General features: G+C 41.3%; 1 protein-coding gene and 1 non-coding gene across 2 annotated transcripts in view; both read right to left on the bottom strand.

Annotated features, from left to right (window-relative positions):
• The window catches only part of LOC101433586 (low-density lipoprotein receptor-related protein 2), an 84,495-nt gene that overhangs the window by 14,950 nt on the left and 48,625 nt on the right, over window positions 1-20,920 (bottom strand). Inside the window, 21 exon segments of the mRNA XM_071215987.1 lie at window positions 847-975; window positions 2,649-2,814; window positions 4,728-4,871; window positions 6,311-6,375; window positions 6,377-6,494; window positions 9,685-9,784; window positions 10,637-10,734; window positions 12,012-12,107; window positions 12,110-12,127; window positions 12,647-12,775; window positions 13,400-13,645; window positions 14,851-14,970; window positions 14,973-15,046; window positions 15,746-15,923; window positions 16,801-17,024; window positions 17,934-18,104; window positions 18,508-18,660; window positions 18,911-19,001; window positions 19,004-19,374; window positions 19,376-19,424; window positions 20,215-20,510. Coding sequence (XP_071072088.1) covers window positions 847-975; window positions 2,649-2,814; window positions 4,728-4,871; window positions 6,311-6,375; window positions 6,377-6,494; window positions 9,685-9,784; window positions 10,637-10,734; window positions 12,012-12,107; window positions 12,110-12,127; window positions 12,647-12,775; window positions 13,400-13,645; window positions 14,851-14,970; window positions 14,973-15,046; window positions 15,746-15,923; window positions 16,801-17,024; window positions 17,934-18,104; window positions 18,508-18,660; window positions 18,911-19,001; window positions 19,004-19,374; window positions 19,376-19,424; window positions 20,215-20,510 — 3,036 coding nt within the window.
• Window positions 7,115-7,249, bottom strand: LOC111764727 (small nucleolar RNA SNORA9). The gene has a single exon (XR_002797269.1). It is a non-coding gene; the product is annotated as a small nucleolar RNA SNORA9 (small nucleolar RNA).

The raw sequence follows: 20,920 nt of genomic DNA, 5'->3' as shown, positions 1-20,920 counted from the left end.
ATCTACAGAAAATAGATTAGTGATTGCCCATGGCTGGGAGCGGGGTAGGTAAGGACAAGATGGGGAAATTGTAAGATGATAGCTAAGGTATGTGAGGGTTTCTTTTTGGATTAAAGCAAATGTTCTAAAATTGATCTTGGTGATCAGGCCAGAAAAGCTATTTACATAATTGATCACCTATTGTATCATCTCTAAATCTTCAAAGTTCAGTTCAAATGCAAAGTTCCACTATACCCTTCCGTCATCAGATCCCCTGCACAGTAGAACTACCACAGTATTGTACCCATGTTATCTTCCTTTTCTACCTTATATTATAGCCAATTATTCTTTAAAAATTTCCTTCATTCATTCTTATTATTTTGTCCAGAGGATAAATTCCTAGGGCTTTTGTATGATTTATAGGAGCCACCCAAAGAGAAGGCATTGCATAGATTTTTTTCTATGAAAAAATAAAAAGGTAAAAACCAGTATATGGCCATAATAATGTAACCATAATGTCAAGGTAGGAATATACTTTAATTAGAGAGGAATAGAAGAAGTAGAGGGAATGGTCACATCATTTGCACCACAGCACACAAGTTATCCATTGCTCCTAAGATACTGGATAGGTGAGACTGGTATTCCGATGACCACATGAAAGGAAACACTGGCATATCTACAAAGGGCCATGAGCCAGGTATCCCTGCCCAAATAGAGGAAGTATTGGGGGCTATAAAAGTTAATAGGAAAAAAAAGAAAGTGCCACTGTTCCAAGCTATGCAAATTTCAGTACAATTAGGAATAACAGACCATTAAAGAAAGAGTTTTATGCAAATCTAGATCAGAAAGCCATCTTTCAGTACTTACCCTAGTTTGGGATTCACAACAATCACACCTGGTTGGTCCAGTTCAGTGAAAATTAGCCACTTTCTGTACCTTCCATCAAGCTCTGCCACTTTGATCCGTTTACTCTTGGCATCTGACCAGTAAATATGCCTGAATTAGGAGGGATGAAGTTAAAACAACTGAAAAGACGAGAGGCTCCGATGATGAGATTGCATTTGTAAGTTCCAGCCAGTGAGGCACCTGTGATCAGAGAACAGCCCCTCTTCCCTCTCCCAGAAATGCCCCAATCTCTGCAGCCAAGAAGATGGAGGGGACGCCTCACACAGCCAATCAGCCAGAATCAGTGACGGCGCCCACAGCAGTCAGCCAGGTCTCACCATGGCCTCACGAGGCATGAGCTTCAGGAAGAAGTCCCAAGGCACCTGTGTGCCGGCCCTTTTGTTGACTTCCCCCATAAGTCTATTTCCTCCTCAGCAAAGAGCCTATTGGAACCACGAGGAATCTGGCATCAGCTCCAAGGATGGGTGGTAACAGCCTTTCAAAACAACAGCAAGTCCATCTTGCCCTCATTTACACTCTCTAAGGCTACAGCTCTCAGTCCCATCAAGGCTGAGGACAATAAAACTTCAAACAAAATGCTGGTGGACCTCTGCTTCACTGGTTTCCAGAAGCAAGCGTTAGAGCCTAGGGTTTCAAGCCCCTCAGTTCTCCGAGGCCTTGTTCATGCAGACACTGAAGTGAGTCTGCTTCTAGGTTACAAGCACAGTGGGGACCTAATTAGCTTCAGAGTGTCTTCCAGGAGCACCAGACAAGTTGGTGAAAATTAATTCATCCTGAAAATTCACTGGGAGTGCAGTGAGTCCTCAAGCCTTCCGTTATCAGTTCATTTTCAAGAACGTAGGGGTTTCTATGAATGTCTGAGCTCTGATTCTATTATAATCACTTTGCCACAGTGTCCCTCCAACGCAAGCCTCTTCCTCAAAGAAGGAGCCTAATACCTTTCCCACATCAGTTTATATGGCACCTGATGGTGAAACTACCCAGGGATTCTCCGAAACCTGTGGTTTCAGTCCCTGGTCCTAGAATGTCAACTTCAAGAAAGGAGTCAACTTTTCCATTTACTCAAATTCCAAGGTTAAAAAGGAAAGTCAAATTTCTAACCTAAGTTAATTTTGGAATCCTAAACACTGTTTTCAAGAATGCTTTCCAGGAAGCAGATGTGGCTCAAGCGATTGGGCTTCTGTCTATCATATAGGAGGTCCGGGGTTCAATTCCCAGGGTCTCCTGATGAAGGCAAGCTGGCCTGAGTGGAGAGCTGGCCTGTGTGACATGCTGTCCCAGCAGGAGTGCTGGCCGTGTAGGAGTGCTGGTCCATGAGGACAGCTGGTGCAGCAAGATGACACAACAAAAGGAGACACAGAGCAGAGACAATAAGACACAGCAGACCAGGGAGCTGAGGTGGAGCAGGAGATTGAGCGCCTCTCTCCCACTCCAGAAGGTGCCAGGACTGGTTCCCAGTGCTGCCTAAAGAGAAGACAGACACAGAAGAACACATAGCGAGTGGACACAGAAAGCGGACAGTGAGTGCAAAAACCACCTTGGTGCTTTCCCTAATTTTTTCATGCACATATGGCATATAGGAAATGATAACAGGCATGTGCCACATAGGGGCTAGAGCAATCCCAGGCACCACTCAATTGCACCATGGCTTGGTTAATAGCCATGTCTGGGCCCAGATGTTAATCATGTGCCATGGTGAGCAGCAGGGAGCTTTTTGGCCAGGAAAATAGAATAGGCAAGAGAGGACTGTATGATAAATTTACCTTCTGACCCAGTCCACTGCTAATCCTTCTGGCTGCATTATGTTTTGTGGTTTCAGGTCAACTGGCAGCACAATATTATGACTGCTGGTTTCCAGGTTGGGGATGTAGGCACGTTTGATAGCACCAAAAGTGGTGCCTGGCCCAAGCACACTGAAATATACAATGCCTGCCAAGAGAGACACAGGGTCAAGTTCATGTTCAGAACATCTGCTAAAAGAGGAACTGGCGTGAAGTATGGTTCATTTGAAATCTCTATCTCCTCACTGCTCCTTATTATATTAATAATTCATTTACACTGAAAAAACCCCAATACCAATCATACTTGAGCTATTATCTACAAATGCTTTCCTGGTAAATTATCTCTACCAGGGTAATACATTAAAATACATGTCAGCCAAGAGCTTATTCACTCACAGTAGGATCAACTCTAGTTTTCGAAACAGTGTGTACCAGGGACAGTACCAAGTACTGTCATACTTAGTAACAGTGTTGATAAAAGAACTGCATAAATGAGAAGAATAGGAGAAAGTGTAGGAAAACTGATTTTTTTTAAGATTGATTGATTACTACTCTCCCCGCCCCCCCCCATTGTCTGTTGTCTGCATCCATTTGCTGTGTGTTCATCTGTGTCTGCTTGTCTTCTCTTTAGGCAGCTCTGGGAACTGACTCTAGGATCTTCTGGAATAGAAGAGAGGCGCTCAATCTCTTGCACCACCTCAGCTTCCTGGTCTGCTGCATCTCTTATTGTCTCTCCTCTATGTCTCCTTTTGTTGCGTTATCTTGCTGTGCCAGCTCTCCACTCAGGCCAGCTTGCTGTGCAGACCAGCTTCCTTTCACCAAGAGGCCCCCGAATCGATCCCTGGACCTCCCATATGAAAGATGGGAGCCCAATTGCTTGCAACACATCCGTTTCCCAAAAGACTGACTTTTAAGGCATGCACTGGGCACCTACTTCTTCCCTGTGTATACACCACTCTTAAAAAGAATAAGTAATGTGAAGTTCAGCAAGAAAGCTTACATTGTCATAGTTAGTTTGGTTTTTTTGTTTGTTTTGTGGTACTGTGGGCCCAGAGATTCAGCCCAGGACCCTGTATGTGGGAAGCAGGTGCTCAACCACTGAGCAACATTGGCTCCCCTGAGTTGGTATTTTCATTTGTTTTTGTTATTGTTTTTTTTTTTTTGTTTTTTGTTTTAGGAGGCACTGGGAACTGAACCAGGGACCTCCCATGGGAGAAGCAGGAGCTCAACTGCTTGGGCCACATCCACTCCCAGGCATAGTTATGATTTCTAAAGTATTTTCACATCAATTATCTCATTCAGTCTTTAAAATAAGTAGGCAGGTGGTACTTATTTTAAAGGCAAAAAGAATGAGGCCCAGAGAATCCAAAGAATTGGTACTATTGTTAAAGGTAATAAAGCGAGCAGATGAGGGTTTTCTCCTTCATTACTCCACACTATACAGAGCCTGAGATACTCAACATTATTCATTTTTTCATTCATTCAGCTGCTTTTTTTTCAGGACCCATCCTGTATATCATACTAGATACCGGACCTGGTATTAAGTACTTAGAGATGAACTAGAGTCAATTCCAATCTGGGAGAGCACAGGGTTAAGGGATGGGGAGAAAAATGTATACAATGACACAATGTGACATGGACTGTAGTAAAAGCATGTAAGTATGAAATGCTACAGGCTCAAAGAACACAGCCAGAAAGATGTCACAGAGGAGGTGACAATTGAACTGGGCCTTTGAGTAGCAATTTTCCAAGTGTTTGATAATAAAAAAAAGACAGGATCTGCATGAGCAAAGAGAAGAAGATGCAAGGAGATTGTCCCTGAAATTTAACACCTCAAAATTCAATTAATTCAATTAATATTAATTGATTGAAAATTAATTCAATATTTTTTGGAGTACTTAAATTGTTCTAAAATTTTTGTGGTGGTGAATGTACAACATTGTGATTATACTAAAAGCCACTGATTGTATAGTATGTGAATATTACTGAAAATAAGTCCTCCAGATTTAACCCCTGAAAATTCAATTAAAATCAGTAACAGATGCTAAAGTGTATACTCACTGAGGCCAGAGCCCTCAGGATCCCAATCATAATCAATAGCTTGAATATGCTCCTCATCTTCAAGATAATCTGAGAACTTTTCAGATGAGAGATTATATCTTCGGATTCTAATGTTGTCCAGCAGAAGTAACAAAGGAGCCTTACCTGCAAGCAAATGAAGGTTGACTTTATCGGTTTGAATTCTACCTGAATCTTTTTGATAAAAAGGGCATAAAATGTAGAGCAAGTAACCTCATCCTTGTCATAATTTTCAAAGGAACCTAAGTATTAGTCACCAAAACTGATAATCCCACTGGGTTTCAAAATCCTTGGCTGTGGATATTCTTGTTTCCATTTCAGGTGGCAAGCAAATATTTCTTTTAAGGATATTATACTCTCAGTGGTACAGGTTTGAGAATAGGGCTGAGAAGGAATTTTCCCCCACTTGCTAACTCCTAGAATACCATGTATTCTTCCACTATCCTTTATTCACTGTCATTTAAGCAGGCAAGATTGTGGTTTCATACAAGAAATAAATCTTTTATAGCCTTACTAAAAGTTTTCATTCCTCACTCTTTACTGACAGACTTAGGATATTTTTAGAACATAAGTATCTACATAACCCAATTTAGCTTCTGGCTAATGAGAAAAAAAAGCTTTTAGAATTTTTAACCTACAGCATCTATTTCAATGGTTACTCATCCTGAGATTCACTATCTAGAATTTATTTAATTGAATTGAATAATGTCAATCACATAAAATATAAGTAACACCTCTCTTCTGTATTCCCCTTGTTGAGATTTTATATGAGTATTCCATATCAATCATCTCCTCACTACAAAAGTATAAACATTTTTAATTTGCTGCTTTTAATTTACCAGACCACCTGTTCAAAAATGACTTTACCCTAGTATTCAGGGTAAAATATTTAAGTATGCTAGTCAAATGTATGCTTTTAAAGCCCAATTCATATAAACAGTTCCTTATGCCCTTAATTTGCAAAATAAAAAGCTAGTTTTCCTCATGAAGTCTCCAAACTCCAAATGAAAATCTGTGGTCATAATGACATATATACCCCTACCTGGGATAAGCTGATTTAGAGCAGGCTTCCGGAAATTTCTATTCTTTCTCTTTTGTCATTTCTTTCTAGTACTCATTACTCCTGGTATTAGCAAAGAACCAATGATTGAAGTTATGAATGAGTCAAACAATTTTCTGCCTGTGATCAGTAGTCCATGATCTGTCAACAGAATGTCCTTTATTTGCACCAATTCAAATGACACATCTGGGATTACAGGGCCTTAAGCTCAGTGGCGGTGGGAGCCAGAGGGCTTCACTGATTTGCTTCTGTTGACAACCATTACACAGGCGAGCTTTGTGTTGGTGCTTGAGCCTTCTAGAAAATGACCCCTAAAATAAGAAACACTGGAATTTTAATTCCTACATATTGGTTAGAAGATTGTAGTTATTGTTTTAATTGGAGGAGAAGAAGAGTAGAATAGGTAGGGAAGGGAAGCAGATGATAGGTTCAAGGGCCTGAGTATTAATATTGGTACATAATACTCTCCCAGAAAGGCATGATGCCCGACATGAGTTCATTGTACCTTCTGCTGCACACCGTTTCCCCTCAGGTTCACCCATAGATATGAATCCTTTGCCACAGACACACTCCTTTGGTATTCTGGCAGCTCTGGGGACAAACCCCAAATTCCTCACATTTATCAATGTCTAAGGAAAAGAAAACCAAATATGCAACATTCATTCCCAACATTCCTTGAGACCCTGCTTCTGTTTAAATTCACAAACAAGGAGGACCGAGAAGACTGCAGATGAGAGATAGCAATGAGAGTCAACATTTGTGGAACATTTGTAGAAAATTTCAGACACTATTTTGCATGCTTTTTCTTTCCCCCAAAGAGATATGGTCTGAATTCTCAAAGCTGATGATGGATGGAAACAGTGTTTAACATGAAGCAGGGAGGGAGCAATAGTGGTTGAAGTAGTAGAGCACCTGCTTCCCACATTGGAGGTCCCGGGCTCAGTTCCTGATGCCTCCTAAAACAAAACAAAAAAAACAACAATAAGCAAACGAATGAAAAAACGAACTCAGGGGAGCCAACGTGTCTCAATGGTTGAGCACTGGATTCCCAGATACAAAGTCTGGCTTTCAATCCCTGGTAGCGACTAAAAACAAAAAACAAAAACAACAACAAAAAAAACACAAAGCATTTTGACTCAGTTCCACAGGTGTTCGACTGTCATTTTGTTTTCACTGTTGGAGTCTGTTACCACATGCTGGCATCACTGCTGTGGACTGAGCTCTTAAGGTTTGGTTCTCAAAAGAACTGTTGTAAGCATCTGAGCAAGGCACATAGTGTCTTTATTTTTATTTTTATTTATTTTTTTCCAACTATATGAAATTTCTATAACCTTGCTCCATAGATGGAGCAGAGCAAGGCCTCAAATCATTTCAAAACTATTCTTGCAAGCACTATAGGAATGTACAAGGTCACTGCAGAGCCAAGCACACTGACAGTTTGCAAAACATGGTGTCTTTAGAGACAGTAGATGATAACCATAATCATACTAGGAGTGAAGAACCATTGAAGGATTAAACTGTCATTTAATGAAAGGAAATTTAAAAAAGAATAAATACAAGGTTCTCCTAATAGGAATTGGAACGTGCTCTACCTTGATAGATAAATAATAAATAAATAAATAAATAAATCTTAAAAAAAAAAAAGAAACCTACAATTCACCTAACAATAGGCACCCTCAATAGACACCATCAATGCACTATTATTTTATGTATCACTAAACAGAAAAAACTTCTGGGACTATGGCATCAATTTTAAGATCCATTCTTATTTCAGATATAAAATGTAAATTTAAATTTAAACATATTTAACTTTTTAAAAAATATTAATGGCTTGTCACATGTGCCAAAAATCATTTGACAATAGAAGTACACTAATTTCTAACCTTTGTTCTCTCATGGGTAGATTCCAGGTGATTTTTTATTTATTTCTGATTGTTAAAATATATTTTCTGTATTCTACACAATGAATATCGAGAAAAAAAAAAATCATCCAAAAACACACGGTGAATGATAATGTGGGTGGGAGGTGGAGACATCTCCATAAACGACTCTTGGTTATAGACTCTTGAGAATTTTAGCTAAAGAGACTTGGTATCTCCTGAACCAAGTCTTTCAAAGCAGGATAGATTCATAAGTACAGGTGTCTACAGAAGGCAATGATAAGATGAACCTAAGCACCTCTTGGGGTCCCTTAGGGTGCAATGACTACATCAGTATATATTTTCTAAGTAGACTGAAAACAGAGTTTCAAAATATAGCAGCAAAATGACATTGAGGGGAATGATGATACTTCAAAAGTGTATTCATGAAAGTCTTAGAATAAAGTTCTAGTCTGAGCTCTTAACAACAACACAAGTCTATTTGCCCAGGAATTCTACAACACATATTCACTTCATATCTAATGAATTAAAAGCAAAACAAGGGAAGCCGATGTGGCTCAAGTGATAAGGCCCCTGCCTACCATATGGGAGTACCCGGGTTCGATCCCTGGGGCCTCCCGGTGAAAGAGAAGAGAAAGTTTGCCTGCGTGGTGAGCCAGTGCCTGTGCAAGTGCCCGTGTGGTGAGCTGAGTGCCCGTGCAAGTGCCCACGTGGCTAGCTGAGTGCCCACATGGTGAGCTGAGTATCCACATGAGTGCCCACACGGTGAGCCAGTGCCTGCATGGCAAGTCGAGTACCCGTGCTGTGAGCCAGTGCCCACACAAGTGTGTCACACAGCAAGATGATGATGCAACAGGGGAGAGACAAAGGGGAGAGTCAAGGTGAAGTGCAGCAGAGACCAGGAACGAGGTGGCACAGTTGACAGAAAAACTCTCTCCACATCAGAGGTCCCCAGGATCGAATCCCGGTGAATCCTAGAGGAGAAAGATGAGAAGAGAAGACATAAAAAGAGAAATAGATACAGAAGATCACACAGCAAATGGACACAGTCAACAAAATAGCAGGGCTGGGGTGGGGACAGGGGCGAGGAAGGGAAAAAAAGTTTAAAAGCAAAACAACTTGGTGGGGCCGGTTATTTGCCCCTTCCTGTCCCTTGCAGAAGTGCTGACAGACGATGTATGCTTCAGGAAAAAGGAAGTAAAATCCCAACAAACTGAACATATGAAGCTCACTAAGGTGATTCGCAGGCCCCCTCTTTTTCCTATGAGACCCGGAGAGCTCAGTGCTGTACCCAAAGTGGTACAGCTCATGGGCACAGGAACTAGAAGCCAGTTCTCCTAGGCTGAAATCACAGGACATTCTGTCTCGGCCACTCGGTGTGACCTCAATCAAGTTAAGTAAGCTATTTGCATTTTATTTTATAGATGTAGATAATAACAGTTGTCCAATAGGTCTAACAGTAGCAAATTAGGTAATATAAATGAGAGCACTTCATAAGCGATTACCATTAAGCTAGAACAATCCCTTTGCTGGGTTCATCCTCCTCTTCCTTCAAAAGCCCTCCCTCCCTCTGTCTTTGGTACTGCATTTGGCTTAAGATAAAATGTGCAGATTAATATCCAAAATTAAGTAACTTACAGGTTGCTGAGAGACACCTAATGAACCTAAGCAGAGATGGAGTCAGGTAGAACAGAACTCAAATCCTAACTTCAACTCTTAAGTGTAGGAAGGCCTGGGGCAATTTACTTAACCACTAAGCCAGTTTCCTCACTTGTGGGAGAAAAGTAAAAGGGTGGGAGGTGGATAATAATATCTAACTCAGAGGACTGTTATATGGATTAAAGGAGATAACCGCATGTGGAGAGTTTAGCACAGTGTCTGGTATCAGACTGGCAGCTGAGGGCTTGGCAAGTAAATAACAGAGAAATATGTGGTTGTTATATATGTCGTATTACTGCATGTCTTAAACTAATGAGGTATAAAAGAAATGTTTACTTACTGCAACCCATTTCATCAAAACGGTTGCCACAGTCATCAACATTATCACATAACGAGTTCTTTGAAATGCAATGTCCACTGTCTAAGGGTTGGAGGCCTACCTGTAATACAAGAACAAACTAAAGTCAAAACGTTTTCTCCTCTGAAACAAGATGCTTCCCTCTGAGGTAGCGACAGTTGCTGCTCACCACATATAAACATGTTATTCATTCGCCGTTAAGACCATATCTGGCTGATGAGTTGATAGTGAAGTGTTACTTGTGGGCTGAAGCTATAAAAAGCCCATGTGCCTCCTCCATGACTCTTACCATCCTGTGGCATCCTTGGGAGCCAGGTGTTCCAGGAGGCATAGCTGTAAGACGGAGAAGGGCTGTGCAACCTGCACTGACCTTTCTATCAATCTTAATACATGCCACCAAGAATTGTACAATGAATGTCAGTAATGGGCATTGATTGCTATTACCTGAAATTGGCAGTGTACTGTGAGAGAGAGATAAGCTCACCGAGCCAGACACAGAAGGACAAATACTGAATGACTGTGTTACTATGAACCATATATGTTGTGTAACATAGAGTATGATTAAAAAAAAATTATATGTATCTAGTACATATTGAGAAACAGAATAGAAAAGTTCTAGATCATAAATGCTGCCATTCCCAGCCCAGAGATGGCCTTGAATCTTCTTAAAGGAATTGACATTAAGGTGCTCCACGAAGCCTTAGGGGTTTGGAGGAAGTGTTTCAAGAAGGTATTGGAATCCCCCTACCCCTGATACACACACTTCAATCATAATAGGCCTGCCTATTTATATATATGAGATAGGAGGCTTCCAAGGCGACACATGTTTAAAATCCAACTTTCTCATGTCACAGAAAGAAAACTGAAGCAGAAAAGACAAGTGGTGTCCCAGAAGTAAAAAACTGAACAACAACTGCCCTGCAGGCTCACATACTACATGTAAGAAACAGGGAGATTTCTCCCGCTTACAGCGTAGATGAAGTTCTTCATCAGAACCATCGCTACAGTCATCAGAACCATCACACTTAAAAGCTGGCTCAACACAAACATGCTTTTTATACTTGAACAATGTAGCCTAACAGTGTGCACCGTGGGGAAAGCAGGTGGCTGTTGGCAGAAGGAAAAAGAAGTTGGAAAACGTGAATGATGTATCAGCTTTTACATGCCATAAATAAATTCTGTATGTCCTAATACCCAACAAATGAACTGGCTAGTTCTAGTTTAATCATTACACAAGTATTCTTTTCCTACCTGCAATTTTTATCCAATTATTGATTTATATAATAGTTAATACTACTTTTGTTAGTATTACTAACAACTACTAATTACTTACTAAAAATGAATTACTCAAAACTACTGCAAAATATATGGATATAGTGACTCAGACCCCAGATAAACTGAATAACTATGGCAGTTTTTTGGTTTTTGTTTTCAGTGGAATTTTTTCATTTGTTTTTAGAGAGAGAAGTTGTGGGTCATTCAAAATCACGCATAGAATACAAGATTCCTACATACTAACCCCACTATTGACACCTTGCATTAGTTGTTACATTTGTACTAAAAGTGTCATGGCCCAGGGTTTAATTTAGGGTGCACTGTGTACTACAATTATATGGATATTTTTTTTAAGATTTCTTTTTTATTTATTTCTCTCTCCTTATCCTCCTTCACCCCCCCAATTGTCTGCTCTCTGTGTCCATTCGCTGTGTGTTCTTCTGTGACCGCTTCTATCCTTATTAGCGGCACAGGAATCTGTGTTTCTTTTTGTTATGTCATCTTGCTGCGTCAGCTCTCTGTGTGTGTGGCACTATTCCTGGGCAGGCTGCACTTTTCTTTCGCGCTCAGCAGCCCTCCTTATGGGGCGCACTCCTTGCGCGTGGGGCTCCCCTATGAGGGGGACACCCCTGCATGGCATGGCACTCCTTGCGCATCAGCACTGTGCATGGGCCAGCTCCACACGGGTCAAGGAGGCCTGGGGTTTGAACCATGGACCTCCCATGTGGTAGGCAGAGGCCCTATCCATTAGGCCAAGTCTGCTTCCCTGGGTAAAGCATCTTTGCTTTCTATACCATCGAATGGTCCTGATTTCTATTTCTATTCTATTTCATTACGACACTCAAGTTCTGTTTAGAAGAAATTCAAGAGACTTTACTATATGCACCTCAGAAAGAGAAGAAACATACAAACCAAGAGAAAGCAAGAAATCAGATTGCTGTCATTCTACCCTTTAAGGATGACAAGTATGGACAATTAAATTATACCACAAATCTGGGTTACAAAAGGATACTAGAACCCTGAAAACTCATCACAGTTTGCTTCATCAGATCCATCTGTACAGTCATGGAAGCCATCACATTTCCAGCGAAGGGGGATGCAGATGTGATTATTACAGCGGAAATCACCGAAGGATGGCAGGTCACCATCTCTGCAAAGCACAGTCAGTGCAAATGCTTCATGAACCAGGGGTCAAGAAATGGACAAAGAAGTGCTGCCTTCCATGAGAAGATTGGGCTACCATATTCTTAACAAATTGCATAAAATCATTTGGTCTTTCCAGGTTCTCAGAAGTGACTACAGCTGCCCAACAGAAGATGCGGAGGCCAGAAGGTGAAAATTTGGAGATTACTCTCATAGATGCCAAGTCTTTTCTCTACCTTCCCCTGTTCCACCAATTTTAATCTATAAAATTAGGCAAATTATTTAAATAAAGATTCCACAGTTGGGAGACATTATACAAGATCTTATCATTTTAATCATTTCCTTCATTTAATAGGATATATTTTTAGCTTTTTAAAATGCTATAAAAGTGTAACATGCTATTTGAAGAATCAACTGATGGTCCTTTCTCAGAGGTAAATAGAGGAAAGATGAAGCGGGAAAGCCATTTCCTAGCGGTGGCACCCCCAGTGCCAGGCCTCCCTCCCGCTCCGCGGCGCCCCCTCACCACAGCCTTCCTCATCACTGTTGTCTATGCAGTCATTGTAACCATTGCACACGCTCCACTGAGGGACGCAGCGGTAGTTCGTTTTACAGCTGAATTCTGTGTGGTTGTCACAGCGATGGGTAGGTCCCACTGAAAGGGAGAGGCACAAATCTCAGTCATGCTCAGAAATGGTACAGGAAGATGCCTTTCTATTGCCCTGTTGAGGAGGTGTTGCTGAAGAGCAACAATGACTAGTTACCAACTAAACTGACCACAATATGTGTCTGTGCTAGGGCTGGTCTGGTCACCTAAGTTTTCTCGCCATCTCAATACCACTGGTTTGTATGCAATAGAACCTTGTGGACTGGGTTTCGACATGTGGATTGAACGGACAGCTCTGCCACTAGAGAGTGGCAAACCAGAGTAGTCCTCTCGTCAGTAACGTGCGAATTGGTAATGCACCCTCCCTACTTCACAGTGTTTCTCTTGGCTTCAAAAGTGGTAATATATACACAGTTCTTATCACCAACACACACGCACACACAGACACTGGAGTGTATCAAGAAGAGCTAAAAGCCACTTCAGACACAGGGTCTGGTTAAACTTGCAACTGCATTTTGCCTTGCAATGCCAGAGCTGGCAGGGAGAGCCTGGTGGGAGCACCCCATGGGGCTGGGCAGCACGCTCCCTAGCTCCCTATCCTATCTCCAACCACAAGGGGATCTGCTTGTTTCCCTGCTCCAGGCCACGCCTTTCCCCTCCCACAAAACTCACTGCATTCTTCAAAGGGCTCATCTGAGTGGTCTCCACAGTTGTTTTTATAGTCACACTTCCAGTGTTCAGGGATGCAGTGACCACTGACACACCTAAACTGGCCTGGTAGGCATGTCCTGTTAGCACAATGGGACATCTCTTCATCTGAGTTATCCCCACAGTCATCCTCGGTGTCACACTGCCAGTGTTGTGGGATGCAACATTTGTTGGCACACTGCCACTGATTGGAATCGCGGTAGTGGGTCTCTGCAAGCAGGGACAGGTGATTAACAGTTTATAAGGCATCAAGAACATACATTGGACAGCGGATGTGGCTCAACCAATTGGGAGCCTGCCTACCACATGGGAGGTCCCAGGTTCGATTCCCAGGACCACCTAAAAGAAGAGGAGCAGATGCCACCTCTCACTGCAACTGGAAGTAGATGACCCCTCCCACCACAACAAGCTGGATGCCACCTCCCACAGCAATGAGCCACAAGCCAGCAAATGCCATAGCCCACAGAGAACAGATGTGGCTCAGGACACTGAGCACCTGCTTCTCATGTGGAAGGTTCCGGATTCGGTTCCCAGTGCCTCCTGTAGAAGGCGAGCAAACAATGAGCAGACAGAGGAGAGAACCATCTGGCAGAGGAGGATAAATAAAGAAAAATAAAGTAAATAAAATAAACCTTTTTTAAAAAAGAAAAAAAGAACTGATATTGCCAAGCCAAGCAAGATATTTACTATTTTTACTAAATACTTTTATACTTATTTTCTATGTATGTTCATGTATGAATGATATACTTCAAATTATTTTTAAAATGGTAAAAACAAGAACAAGAAAGAAAGTAGAGACACTGCTAATTTACATTGACGGGGCCTGCAAATCTGGACCACAATTTTAGAGGATTTATGTCCTAATGCATTTATTATCAATCACCACCACTACATGGACAGTTATTCCTTCTGTGTTACAGCCTTCCAAATCCTTTTCTCACATGCAAAATTAAGGATTGAATCACTGATGGTCATTATGTAAACTACCGAGAGTCCTTGTTTAAAACGGGAGTGGGAATTTGATGCACAAATATGGTGAAGAACCACCAAACTATCTACTACAAACATCTGCCTTATACGGATTTCTAGCAAAACAAAACTAAGTGTTTTGTGTGGTCTAATTACCTTTTAAAAAAAAGACAATTAAAAAAAATTTTTAATGAGTATATACTTTGAGTGAATTCTACAAAGCGTGGGACTGTATACCAGAGTGAATCCTGTGGTGGAAGATGGACAGTAATTAACAAACAAATATAAAAGTTCTCTCATTGAACTGTAACAAATATATAATACTAATACAAAATATTACAAATTAATTGTATATAATTACGATTACTAATATTCAGGAGGGTTGGGAGAAAAATACTCCAAAACTAAGATATGGGACTAAAGAGGCATAAAGCAATGTAACCCACCACAAAGGATATCATCTTGATCAGACCCATTGGGGCAATCTCGGTAAGCATTGCATAAGAAGTGTGAGCTGGTACAGTTGCCATCAGTGCACTGTAACTGTCCGAGCTGACAGTGGTGCCGGGGCAAAAGGCTGGCTCATCGGAGCCATCAGCACAGTCTTTCTGTCCGTCACATTTCCACCAGATAGGAATACACCTGCACAAAAAAAATAGAGCTCTTCTCAAACAAGGTGGCAGGAGGCAGAGGAGGGGGCACTGGAGACAAGAAGTCCCAGCACTGAAATGCAAGTAAGGAAATAAATTCTCTCGTGGCCCATGAAGAAGATCAATTAAATCTAGATTACTGTGATGTGGCTTCAGAGAAAACATAACTATATGAGAAAGACCCAAATACATGGGTATTGTGACTAAATTTCCATCACACAGAGTGGACTGTGTGTTAGCTCTGGCTCTACTAGTGGCACTGATTGGAAAGGTCAGCCAGAGTGACATAAAACATTTGCATACTGGTTGGGAAGTTGAAGGGTGCAGCATGATAGGTACTATGACAAAGTCTTCAACTTATTTAATCATCAAAATAACCTGCCATTGAATCTATTGATGCTAACTAGAAGCCATGATTTCCATTAATGCCTCTTTCCACCTCATGCTGACTCCTCTAGTCATCAAAGGCCCTTGGCCATAGTTAGGGAGCTATCTGTGGCTCCCAAATGATCAAAATAGCAAACTCAAATGATCAAAATAGAATGGAATCCCTGGATTCTCTGGGATAGTAGATGAGGCAGCAAGTCTAACACGTGTGTGGAATTATATCACTGTAGAAGGCTGTTTTTCAGGAGACACTTCCCTGATGCTTAAGGCCATTTATAAGACATAGGAAGTAGAAAAGTCTTACTTTTCTTGGTCACCACACAGGAACTGGGTACTGGAGCACATGGGCTGGCAGTGAGTGTGCAAATGAGTTCGGATGGTCTGGAAGTGGTCTGGACATTCGCAGGTGAATCCTTGGCCTCCCGCTTTGATAAGGCAGAGGTGAGAACAGCCACCGTTGTTGGTACCACAGGGATTGTTCACTGGTGGAAAAGGAAGAATATAAATGTTCATTTGCTGAAAGGGAGTATTAAGCATAGATTACTCACTTGGCATTAAATTCATCACCTCTTAGAAAGAGAAATCATTATCTTCATTTTCATGCTTTTCCTAACAGTTCATAAATATGATAGATGATTATTTATGGCTAAAATTAGTCCTGGGAGTGTAGGTAAGATACTTGCTCACATTCATGAGCCCAGACCCTAAGTCTGCCCAAGAAGGATGTGGATAATAAACTGAGCAGTATTTTTCCCAGGTAATTTCCTTTTAAGCATTTGCAAAAGTAGGTGGCATAATTGCATTATGGTTCAAAGGTGAATTCTTAGTTATTTAAAACTTAAAAAACAATGGTTTGGGAAGCAGATGTAGTTCAAGTGATTGAAGCTCCCACCTACCATATGAGAGCTCCATAGTTTGGTTCCTGGTAGCTCCTAAAGAAGACAGTGAGGTGGCACGATGGGCAGGCACAGCAAGCTGACACAACAAGATGATGCAACAAGAGATATGAGAAGAAAACCATAATGAGAAACACAACAAAGCAGGGAGCAGAGGTTCCCCATGCCTCCTAAAGAAGATGAGCAAGACAGCAAGTTGATGCTATGGGCAGGTGCAGCAAGCTGATGCAACAAGATGGCATAACAAGAGACACAGGAGGAAAAGCATAACAAGAAATACAGCAAAGCAGGGAATGGAGGTGGCTCAAGCAACTAGGTCATTTCCATACCTTCAATTCTCATATATTTTGAGAAAACATTATATATATTAACACCACATCTTTGTTAGTCCTGATATTATGTTACAATAATGATGAGCACATAACCTAGAGCAACCATGTCAACTTCTGAATCACGTACTCACCTACTGGTTGCCTATATGGGTGATAAACACGAATGTCAAATGGTCTGTGTGTTGTGTTCGCCAGCACCATCCGGCCTGAGCCATCATATTTGTTTCCTTTCTCAACTGTCCTTGTATTCCAATCTGTCCAATAAATGGTGTCCTCAAAAATCATAGTGCTAAAGTGATAAGGCAGCATCCCATCATACACAATATGCCAATCATGGCCCTCTAAATCAGAGTACCTGGGGCATGAGAAAGAAACAGTCACTCTGTGACTGTAAGGATCAATGAATTTTGAATAAGATCCTCCTCCGAATACATAGTCTTTAACTAAATTTAATGGCTATTTTGACTGCAGAAGTTGAAAAAGGAATGCTTTAAAAATAGGAATAATTACTAATTCATAATCACAGCTGCCTTCCTGCAGATGCAGCCAGCACAGTAATATTTAACGTCTTGTAGTCATGTTCCACAATAAGCACTCTTTGAAATAAGAAACGAGAAAGTTGTCCACCGAAAGAGAAATCAGAGGAGGAGAGCAGTATAAAGCTGGATTTCAGCCATCTTGTAAACATTTCAGGAGAGAAGCTGGGCTCTTGTATAATCTGAGGGCATATTCTGGCCAAGAAATACTATAAGACTGCAAGGTTAACTTTGCATACTTAACATTTGACAGTAAATGGCCTCCTTTAAACTTAGCTCTACTGAATGAACAATTTTCATTTGAAATGCATCTGAAATGCTTACCCAGAGGATATCAACATGGTCCAATTAGGCCATACATATCAATTCCACAAAGTAACATGAACTGGCTAAGTAATAATCTATTTTTCACAATGCATATCTTATTTTTCATTGAACAGTAAAAATATTTTACCAGAAAGAATGTATTATCGAATTGCAGACTACTGCTACATAAAACGCTTCATTGTATTTTATGGAAATTTATAGTTAGAGTTATCAAATGATGTAGTAATAACTCCATCATATTTGAGGCAGATGCTAAGTAAAGGGAAGTTAACCCAAAGCTGACTAACTTAAGAGAAATATTAATAGCCCCAGGCACACAGGCCAGTTAGAAGTGGCATGGGATTAACACACTGGAACACAACCCTGGCGTTTGAAATAAACAGCTCCCCAATTGTACATACTCGATGTAACCGAGGTGGGCATCTACCCAGTAGAGTCTATCAGTGGTGTAATCAATGGTGATGCCATTGGGCCACTCTAACTTGGTAGAAATAATCACAGACTTATTGGTTCCATCCATGCCTACTCTCCCGATATATGCCCGGTAAGCCCAGTCTGTCCAGTAGATATGCCTGTTTAGGCAAACACAAAGGGTCAGTCCAGCAAGCCGCAGCCAAACACCATAGCTGTTCTGTACAGTGAAATGGTTTACATTCTACAGACCTACATTCTATAGAAAGCAAGAAACTAACAGAAAATAACCTGTTAAATGGCAAAGAAAAAAGTGGATGATGTATAGTAAGTGCTTAACGATGAACATGAGTTAGTATGTATTTCAATGGAGAGTCCAGTAAATATGTTTTTACCACAATTTTCTTTGCATGCAGCTAAAAGATGTGATGATTGAACAAACCACGCAATTACCCATTATATTAAATCATTTACTAGACAGGAAAAGTGGAAAGTCAAGCCCCAGCAGGACATTGGCCTTAGGGGAACAGAGGCAGAAACGGGGTATGAAGCTGAACCCAATACCCATATTGAGGGTGAAGGACAATTCCTCTGGGATACTCAAAGCAAAAGGTGTTGTTGGCATCCACACAGTGTTCAGCCAGCTTGCGGCGGAATCGACCATGAAGGTCAGAGACAGAGAGGCAATTCAGACTGACATCCAGCCAATAGAGCTTCCTGAAATGGAGCGCTGAGAGTTAGACACAGGTGCTCTGCTGGACACATAGTGTGTATTTAACCACTCTATTTCATCTTTCACCCTTCAATTCATCCCCTCAATACATACTTACTAAAGGTAACTGCTAAGGGGTCTAAGGTGGGAGGAGGGGGTTCCTTTTGGAGTAATGAAAATGCTCTAATATTATGGTCATGAATGCCCAAAATATGTTGAATACATATTTTGCATGTTTAGTCAGTTTTCTCTTACCTGGTAACCCAGTCTACAGCCAGACCTTCCACATTTGGTAGATTGCTTCTTATGACTGTCTCCCTGTTGGTCCCATTCAGAAACTTTCTCCAATGACTTTCCTCTCTGTATCAAGCCAGTACAATCTGTTTTCTACACGGTCAAAATCCAGTGCCACAACTTTGCCCAGACCTTGCAAAATGACGGAGTAAAACTACCCATCTATACTTAGGTTTCTCAAATAGTATCGATTGCTAAAAATGAGGGAGGGTGTGATGTCACTGTCTTGCTGGCAGCACTTTCCATCAGGTTCGCGGATGTAGCCTGCGGCACACTTGCAGATGTAGGAACCCACCGTGTTCTCACACTTCTGGCTACAGACAGAGGGCGTCTCCATGCATTCATCAATATCATCACAAGACTGCTTGTCAGACATAAGCTTGTAACCAGGGTTACAAGAACAATAGAAACTGGTCAGAGTATCTGCAGTTGTGATCACAGCTACTGATTTTAGGGTCATGGCACTCATTAATGTCTAAAAATAAAAAGAGAGCTCTTAGAGACACTAAAATGTGTGCAGCAGATCCTCCATGATGGTCCAAAGTCAACATTCCCAATTCTTAAAGTATTATGCTAAAAGCCATGGATTAGTCAAGTCACTATTTTTCCACTTCTTCCCCAACCTAATCCTTCACCAGTGGTTTTAAAAGCTAAACCAATAAACAACCTAAAGTTTGACTTTCAGTCCTATGCCTGCCAACCTTCTCTTAACAAACAATAATGACTTAAAGTAGCAGTAGAAAGGAGCAGAGGAGCAGCCAGGGAGTTCCGGGAAAACTGCTCTCTCTGCAGAAAAAGAAATGCTCATCAGAACCATCTCCACAGTCATTCTCCCCATCTCAAGTGTAATCCTTAGGAGTGCAGCTCCCATGTAGGTAAAAATAGTACAGTCTCCTCCCTCAAAGCATTTAGTTCTTAAATATGGAGTCAAAGCCAACAACGGTTCCTGCACTACGAACAATGGACACCACACTGATGCTAACTAAGCCAACAAGATAAGTACCCTTTCCTACTGGTTTACTTGAGGGTGCTGGGGTAAGAGGGTGATTGTCACTATAACATTCAATCACCCAAGAACACATTAAGGCACCCTAGGAGACAGTCACTAATCCAAAACTATTTGTGCAGGTACTTTACATATACCAAGGAGTCCCTACCTCTGATTTACAAGCAGTAGTATTTTCTGATAACTTTCTACTTAGAGGCCTGATTTTTGAAAACCTACATTCAATCTCCCCTCTTCCCAAATCGTCTGCTGTACTTACCACATGCTCTCTCATCAGTGTCATCACCACAGTCATCTATGTGGTTACAGATTTTCTCCATCTCGATGCAGTGGCCATTGTTACACCTGAACTGATGAGGGGGGCACGTGGGTTCTGGGGTGCTACACAGGTGTTCCAGCTCATCAGAATCATCTCCACAGTCATTACCCCCATCACACATGTAAGCCTTAGGAATGCAGCGCCCATTCTGACAGGTAAATTGAGACTCCTGGCAGGTTGGGTACGAGCAGTCCCTCTCATCGCTGTAGTCACCACAGTCATTGTGCCGGTCACACCTGTGTTATGAGAACCAGAACCACTCTTGGAGAGGTTTAATGGCAAATCTCAAATGACCACTGATTGGAATGATCACCAGTCCCCTCTCTCCCAGCATCTTGATCCACCCCACCAATCCTCAGCTCTAACAGAATATAACATTTGGCATTTTATACAACTTCTCTGGGTCTGGTTGCCATTGGTATTGTGGCTCTAGAGCTATTATATTACAAATCATCTCCAGTTGATTAACAAATACAACTTTTTTAATTTCGTTAATCAAATGATGAGACAACTTTTGGGCACAGGCAATATCCTTGGAAGCCATATGAAAGGACAATCCATACCCCAGTGCGAACATACTGATATGGAGTGCATACTACCTATTAGGTATGTCATATTAGAAGAGTACAAATTGGGATAATGCTGG

Source organism: Dasypus novemcinctus, chromosome 7, assembly GCF_030445035.2.
Source record: "Dasypus novemcinctus isolate mDasNov1 chromosome 7, mDasNov1.1.hap2, whole genome shotgun sequence".
In the NCBI taxonomy this organism is placed as follows: Eukaryota; Metazoa; Chordata; class Mammalia; order Cingulata; family Dasypodidae; genus Dasypus; species Dasypus novemcinctus.
This window is presented reverse-complemented; position numbering and strand designations above follow the sequence as displayed.